Raw genomic sequence first — 8,675 nt, 5'->3', positions numbered from 1 at the left:
AGAGAACAAGGAAAATCCGAGCGAAAGACGGGACAAACGGCTGAAATGGACGTGATCGCGAGACGACAACGGCAGTGAAAACCAGGAGAAGCAAGCGACCACACCAACACCAGATCCATTCGCGTATTGCCCTCTGTAATTGTTTCCCCGGCGGCCAAATGTATATGTACCCCCCCCCCCCCCCCCCCCCAGGCTTCACCACCCCCGCAAACAGATGTCTACTTATGTGCTAAAAACAACATTGCCAATTGTACAGAGCTGCTGATGTTGACCTAGCACATAATACCCTACCAGTTATTTTATTCTAACTTTTTTTTGTTTTGGTTGTTTTGTTTTTTGTGCGTGTTCTCTTCTATGTGTGTGTGTATATGTGTATATATATAATATATATGTGTTCTATTTTGTGTACATAACGGTAAATATACTTCGTTCAAAAACCCAATAAAAAACATTTGTATAAAAAAAGAGTGTATTAACTGTTTAATGCTTCTCCAATGTTTTGGATCCATTTGCATTCATAAATGTCCCATATCTCCAAGACTTTTTAATTTATATAACATTGGAGGAATATCTTGCTGTTTTGTTTAAGCACATTTAAGATTGCTCTTTTGTCCCATGGATCACTTTCTGTGTACTTCTGAAGGCTGCATTCATTCTTGTCTGTCTCCTTAGCTTTTACTTATAAATCAACTTACAAGGAGAAAAGCATTTTCGATCTAGAAATATAGGTGAAGGGTTCGAACTCAGTGCAAGATACTGTACCACAGGTGCCTCACTTTAAAGAGTAGGAAAGAAAGAAAGGTGAATCAAGAATTGTGTAGATCCTGGGAAAATGTATTCTTTAGCATCTTGATTCTTTTCCCCTGGTTTATTTTTAAGGTTCTTTTCTGCAGTGACAGCTTAGTCACTACTTTTTTAATGAAACTCGTGAGTTTATGTTTATGTAGTTTGTTTTGTGCATTTTATGATATCTTTTTTAAAAATAAGAATTCTTCCCCAGGTGGCTGGACGTAAAGGTTTTCCACATGTGATTTACGCGAGGCTCTGGAGATGGCCTGACCTTCATAAAAATGAACTCAAACACGTAAAATATTGTCAGTATGCATTTGACCTGAAATGTGACAGCGTCTGCGTGAATCCTTATCACTATGAACGTGTGGTTTCACCTGGCATTGGTAAGAGTTATTTTACTTTAATTGTTTTGTACTAACAATACTTGTTGGGGAAATTTCATGTGATTAGCTACTTCTGGTGGCACAATGATGAGAAATCTAAGTAAACAGCTAAATTTCAAAGTGCTGGGCACCACCAATCTTCAGCAAAGTAGAGAAGGATCAAGTGAATTGAAGAATAGATGATGACAGCCTTGGGTTTTAAATTTTGCAGACTATTGTGGAGGAAGGGAGAAATTAAGGAGGTAAATAGAAATTAGAAAATTGAGCCTTGATTACAACACTGAAAACATGGGAGAAAAAATGACACATCTGGAGCTGGGATAAATGTGAGGAATGTTGAACGGGGCAACTGAAACTATCAATAAAATGGAGAAAGTCAAGAAAGGTTGATTAAAAGCTCGGGAGATTAGACGTTACAGGTGAGAAGAACCACAGCGTTGTGATATGTGCATATATCTTTAAAGGAGACATGTTTTTTTTAAATAATATATTTTATTCGAGTTTTTTGGCCAAACATAACAATACGTAGTGTTTCTTTTACACAACAATAAAGCAATATAAATAGCCGTGGCCAGTTTTAAATAAATAAATAATATATATAAACAAAAACAAAAGAAAAACAAAACTAAATGGCAACTGCCTTGTCCAAAATAAATACTCTCCAAATTTACAGTCCAATATACAATTACATATACCAAAAACCTATACATGTACAATAACATCCCTGAGAGTCCGTCCGATTTCCCCCCCCCCCCCCCCTGGTTGCTGCTGTTATCTACTTCTTTTCCATTCCCTCTATCTTTCTGTGAGGTAGTCGACGAACGGTTGCCACCGCCTGGTGAACCCCTGAGCCGAACCCCTTAACACGAACTTAATCCGTTCTAACTTTATGAACCTTGCCATATCGTTTATCCAGGTCTCCACCCCCGGGGGCCTAGCTTCCTTCCACATTAACAATATCCTGCGCCGGGCTACAAGGGACGCAAAGGCCAACACATCAGCCTCTCTCGCCTCCTGCACTCCCGGCTCTTCTGCAACCCCAAATATAGCCAACCCCCAGCTTGGTTCGAACCGGACCCCCACCACGTTCGAAAGCACCTTTGCCACCCCCACCCAGAACCCCTGTAGTACCGGGCATGACCAGAACATGAGGGTGTGATTCGCTGGGCCTCTCGAGCATCTCGCACACCTATCCTCTACCCCAAACAATTTACTAAGCCGTGCTCCAGTCATATGCGCCCTGTGTAGCACCTTAAATTGTATCAGGCTTAGCCTGGCACACGAGGACGATGAGTTTACCCTACATAGGGCATCCGCCCACAGCCCCTCCTCAATCTCCTCCCCCAGTTCTTCTTCCCATTTCCCTTTCAGCTCATCTACCATGATCTCCCCCTCGTCCCTCATCTCCCTGTATATGTCCGCTACCTTACCGTCCCCCACCCATGTCTCTGAGATCACTCTATCCTGCACTTCCTGCGTCAGGAACTGCAGGAATTCCCTCACCTGTTGCCTCACAAAAGCCCTCAATTGCATATACCGAAATGCATTCCCTTGGGGCAACCCATATTTCTCCGTCAGCGCTCCCAAACTCGCAAACGTCCCATCTACAAATAGATCTCTTAATTGTACTACTCCAGCTCTTTGCCATGCTCCAAATCCCCCATCCATTCTCCCCGGAACGAACCTATGATTGTTTCTTATCGGGGACCGCACCGAAGCTCCCGTCCCTCCCCTATGCCGTCTCCACTGCCCCCAAATTCTCAATGTAGCCACCACCACTGGGCTTGTGGTGTATTTCTTTGGTGAGAACGGCAACGGCGCCGTCGCCATTGCTTGCAGGCTAGTCCCCTTGCAGGACGCCCTCTCCATTCTCTTCCACGCCACTCCCTCCCCTTCTCCCATCCACTTACACACCATTGAAACATTGGCGGCCCAGTAGTACTCACTTAGGCTCGGTAGTGCCAGCCCCCCCTGTCCCTACTACGCTGCAAGAATCCCCGCCTCACTCTCGGGGTCTTCCCAGCCCACACAAAACTCATAATACTCTTCTCAATTCTTTTGAAAAAAGCCTTCGTGATCACCACCGGGAGGCACTGGAACACAAAAAGGAATCTCGGGAGGACCACCATTTTAACCGCCTGCACCCTACCTGCCAATGACAAGGACACCATGTCCCATCTCTTGAAATCCTCCTCCATCTGTTCCACCAACCGTGTTAAATTAAGCCTATGTAATGTACCCCAATTCTTGGCTATCTGGATCCCCAGGTACCGGAAGTCCCTTGTTACCTTCCTCAACGGTAAATCCTCTACCTCTCTGCTCTGCTCCCCCGGGTGCACCACAAATAACTCACTTTTCCCCATGTTCAGTTTATAACCTGAAAAATCCCCAAACTCCCCAAGTATCCGCATTATCTCTGGCATCCCCTCCGCCGGGTCCGCCACATATAGCAACAAATCGTCCGCATATAGAAATACCTGGTGTTATTCTTCCCCCCTCAGTACTCCCCTCCACTTCCTGGAACCCCTCAGTGCCATGGCCAGGGGTTCAATCGCCAGTGCAAACAATAACGGGGACAGAGGACATCCCTGCCTCGTCCCTCTATAGAGCCGAAAATAGTCAGACCCCCGTCCATTCGTGACCACGCTCGCTATCGGGGCCCTATACAGCAACTGTACCCACCTGATATACCTGTCCCCAAAGCCAAATCTCCTCAACACCTCCCACAAATAATCCCACTCCACTCTATCAAATGCTTTCTCAGCATCCATCGCCACCACTATCTCCGCTTCCCCCTCTGGTGGGGGCATCATCATTACCCCTAGCAGCCTCCGTATATTTGTATTTAGCTGTCTCCCCTTCACAAATCCAGTTTGGTCCTCATGGACCACCCCCGGGACACAATCCTCTATCTTCAATGCCATTACCTTGGCCAGGATCTTAGCATCCACATTCAGGAGGGAAATGGGCCTGTATGACCCGCATTGCAGCGGGTCTTTTTCCTTCTTTAGGAGGAGCGATATCGTTGCCTCTGACATAGTCGGGGGCAGCTGCCCCCTTTCCCTCTCCTCATTAAAGGTTCTCATCAGTAGCGGGGCCAGCAAGTCCAAATGTTTTTTTTCGAATTCAACTGGGAATCCGTCTGGTCCCGGGGCCTTCCCCGCCTGCATGCTTCCAATCCCTTTCACTACTTCCTCCGTCTCAATCTGTGCTCCCAGCCCCACTCTCTCCTGTTCCTCCACCTTAGGAAATTCCAGCTGATCCAGAAAGCACATCATTCTCTCCTTCCCATCCGGGGGCTGCGCTTCATATAATCTTTCATAAAATGCCTTGAACACTCCATTCACTCTCTCCGCTCCCCGCTCCATCTCCCCCTCCTCATCTCTTACCCCCCCCCCATCTCCCTCACTGCTCGCCTTTTCCTCAGTTGGTGGGCCAGCAACCTACTCGCCTTCTCCCCATATTCGTACTGTACACCCTGTGCCTTCCTCCATTGTGCCTCTGCCTTACCCGTAGTCAACAAGTCAAACTCTATATGTAGCCTTTTTCTTTCCCTTTATAGTCCCTCCTCCGGTGCCTCCGCGTATTGTCTGTCCACCCTCAGCAGTTCTTTCAACAACCGCTCCCTTTCCCTACCCTCCTGCTTTCCTTTATGTGCCCTAATAGATATCAGCTCCCCTCTAACCACTGCCTTCAGTGCCTCCCAGACCACTCCCACCTGTACCTCCCCATTATCATTAATTTCCAAGTACCTTTCAATACACCCCCTCACCCTTAAACAATCCCCCTCATCTGCCAATAATCCCATGTCCATTCTCCAGGGTGGAAGCTGTTGTTTTTCTTCCCCTATCTCCAGGTTCACCCAGTGTGGAGCATGATCCGAGATGGCTATAGCCGTGTACTCCGTCCCCGTCACCTTTGGGATCAGTGCCCTTCCCAAAACAAAAAAATCTATTCGTGAAAATACTTTATGTACATAGGAGAAAAACGAAAACTCCTTACTCCTAGGTCTACTAAATCTCCAGGGGTCTACTCCTCCCATCTGCACCATAAAATCCTTAAGCACCCTAGCTGCAGCCAGCCTCCTTCCGGTCCTGGACCTCGATCTGTCCAGCCCTGGGTCCAGCACCGTATTAAAGTCTCCTCCCATTACCAACTTTCCCGCCTCTAGGTCCAGGATGCGTCCTAACATACGCCTCATAAAATTGGCATCATCCCAGTTCAGGGCATACACGTTCACCAATACCACCGCCTCCCCTTGCAGTTTGCCACTCACCATCACGTATCTGCCCCCACTATCTGCCACTATAGTCTTTGCCTCAAACATTACCCGCTTCCCCACTAGTATGGCCACCCCCTTGTTTTTTGCATCCAGCCCCGAATGAAACACCTGCCCCACCCATCCTTTGCGAAGTCTAACCTGGTCTGTCAGCTTCAGATGCGTCTCCTGAAGCATAACCACATCTGCCTTAAGTTTCTTTAGGTGTGCGAGTACCCGTGCCCTCTTAATCGGCCCGTTCAGCCCTCTCACATTCCACGTGATCAACCGGGTTGGGGGGCTCTTTACCCCCCCCCCCCCCTTGATGACTAGCCATTTCCTTTTTCAATCCAGCTCCTCACCCGGTTCCCACGTAGCTGTATCCCCCCCAGGTGGCGCCCCCCCCGCCCCGACCCCCCCCCCCCCCCCTCCCATACCAGCTCCCCCTTCTCCCCAGCAGCAGCAACCCAGTTAACCCCCCCCCCCCCCCGCTAGATCCCAAGCTAGCGTAATTGCACCCCCCATGTTGCTCCCAGAAGTCAGCAAACTCTGGCCGACCTCGGCTTCCCCCCGTGACCTCGGCTCACACTGTGCGAGGCCCCCTCCTTCCTGCTTCCCTGTTCCCACCATGATTACCATAGCGCGGGAACAAAGCCTGCGCTTGCCCTTTTGGCCCCGCCCCCAATGGCCGGCGCCCACAGCTCCTCATCCTCCCTCACCCCCTCCCCCACGACATGGGGAAGAGAGAGAAGTTACAGGGTCGCAGGTTTAACAATCTGGGAAGTCTTCTCTTCCCCCTTTTCCCCCCTTCATCCCACAAATTCACCCCCCCCCCCCCTTTTGTCCCAAACGTTCTTTTTCTTCTGGCCCTCTCACTCCAGCTTCTCCTCGACAATAAATGTCCACGCTTCGTCTGCCGTTTCGAAATAGTGGTGTTTCCCTAGATGTGTGACCCACAGTCTCGCCGGCTGCAACATTCCGAATTTGACCTTCCTTTTATGCAACACCGCCTTGGCCCGATTAAAGCTTGCCCTCCTTCTCGCCACCTCCGCACTCCAATCTTGATACACGCGGATCACCGCATTCTCCCACCTACTGTTCCGAGTTTTCTTGACCCATCTGAGGACCATCTCTCTGTCCTTGTATCGGAGAAATCTCACAACTATTGCTCGAGGAGTTTCTCCAGCCCTCTGTCTTCGCGCCATAACTCGATAGTCTCCCTCCACCTCCAGCGGACCCGTCGGGGTCTCCGATCCCATTAACGAATGCAGCATCGTGCTCACATATGCCCCGACGTCCGCCCCCTCTGCACCTTCGGGAAGACCAAGAATCCTTAAGTTCTTCCTCCTCGCATTGTTCTCCAGCACCTCCAGCCTTTCCACACATCTTTTGTGTTGTGCCTCGTGGATCTTCGTTTTCACCGCCAGGCCATGTATGTCGTCCTCATTCTCAGCAGCCTTTGCCTTCACGACCCGAAGCTCCTGTTCCTGGGTCTTTTGCTCCTCCTTTAGCCCCTCAATCGCTTGTAATATCGGGGCCAACAGCTCCTTCTTCATCTCCTTTTTGAGTTCATCTACGCAACGCCGCAGGAACTCTTGTTGGTCAGGGCCCCATATTAAACTGCCTTCTTCCGACGCCATCTTGCTTTGTGCCTGCCTTCCTGGCCGCTGCTCTTGAGGATCCACCGCAATCCGGCTACTTTCCTCTCTTTTTTCCATCCGTGTCCGGGGGGGGGGGATTACCGCACAGTGTTATTTGCCGTTAAAATTGCCGATGGGGCTCCTATTAAGAGCCCAAAAGTCCGTTCCACCGGGAGCTGACGAAACGTGCGACTTAGCTGGTCATCGCCGCACCCGGAAGTCCTAAAGGAGACATGTTAAACTACTGTGATTCGTTACACAACTCTAGACCGGATATATTAATCCAATGACATGTCAGTCCGCAAACAGCAAAGATTAGATATACCATGCTTAGCCTCCCAGTAAATATATATATATAGTTTTTTACCTTCAAATAAAGTACCCACATTGTTGTTTCACCAAATGATTGATACGATTACGTTGAAGCGAAGAAGAATGTAACACAGTTGAAGGAAAAGTACAGTCTTGACATTCATGTAAGCAAGACTAGTCATGTAGCAACAAATAGAGAATCAGGATAAATGTGAATTGTCTTAATAAATTCAGCAATGCTCAACCACAGTTGAAATTAAGTTTGCAGCTGCGGTGTACCATATTTTGGGATTTGTCAATATAAACTCAAAAAAGAGTTTTGGATTGGGTTGGTGACTCGTGCAATACTAGTCGAATTCACTTTAGTCAAAAGAATAAAAAATGCTTTTTAGAAGATTAGGAACTTGTAAGTGTTGATGTTCAGAAACACTTGGATGTGCTTGTACAAGGAACACGAAGTCAGTACGCAAGTGCAACAAGCAATTCGGAAGGCAAATTGAATGTTGGCCTTTATTGCAAGTGGATTGGAGTACAAAAATAAAGAAGCCTTGCTCCAATTGTACAGGGTCTTGGTGAGACCACATCTGGAATACTGTATGCAATTTTGTTCTCCATATTTAAGAAAGGATGTACTTGCATTGGAGGTGGCACAGCGAATGTTCACTAAATTGGTCCCTGGGATGAATGGGTTGTGCAATGATGAGAGGTGAATAAGTTGGGCCTATATTCTCTGGTGTTTAGAATGAGAGGTAATTTCACTGAAGCTTACAACGTTATGAAGGGGCTTGATAGGGTCGACACTGAGAGATTGTTTCCATTGGTTGGGAAACCTAAAACACGTGGGGTGGGGGGCATTGTTTGCGGCTAAGGGACCGATCATTTAGGACTGAGATCAGAAATTTCTTCGCTCAAAGGGTTATGAATCTTTGGCATTCTCTATCCCAGAGGATGGTGGAAGTTCCTTTCTTGGTTGAATACATTGAAGGCTGAGATAGAAACTTTTGGTGTCTTAAGGAATTTAGTGGCATGGGGAGTGGGCGGGAAAATGGTAGTTGAAGTCCAAAATCGGCTGTGATCGTATTGAATGGTAAAGCAGGCTCGATGGGCCAAGTGGTCTACTCCTGCTCCTATTCCTTATGTCCTTGAATACTAGACATTTGTGACATGAGGATGCAAACTGCCCATTGCTGAAATGGATTTTTATTGCAAAATAGTATCATGGTGGGAAACATGGATAGACTTTTAGTTACCTGAAAATTCTTAGTTGTATGTGACAATGGGAAATTAGCA

General features: G+C 47.7%; 1 protein-coding gene across 2 annotated transcripts in view; it reads left to right on the top strand.

Annotated features, from left to right (window-relative positions):
- LOC140409179 (mothers against decapentaplegic homolog 4) overlaps positions 1-8,675 on the top strand; it is a 140,809-nt gene that overhangs the window by 47,387 nt on the left and 84,747 nt on the right. For both annotated transcript variants that reach the window (XM_072497413.1, XM_072497414.1), the window contains exon 3: positions 1,001-1,175. In XM_072497413.1, coding sequence (XP_072353514.1) covers positions 1,001-1,175 — 175 coding nt within the window. The remainder of the gene's footprint in view (positions 1-1,000; positions 1,176-8,675) is intronic.

The sequence above is a fragment of the Scyliorhinus torazame genome, chromosome 3 (genome assembly GCF_047496885.1).
Source record: "Scyliorhinus torazame isolate Kashiwa2021f chromosome 3, sScyTor2.1, whole genome shotgun sequence".
Classification (NCBI taxonomy): domain Eukaryota; kingdom Metazoa; phylum Chordata; class Chondrichthyes; order Carcharhiniformes; family Scyliorhinidae; genus Scyliorhinus; species Scyliorhinus torazame.
This window is presented reverse-complemented; position numbering and strand designations above follow the sequence as displayed.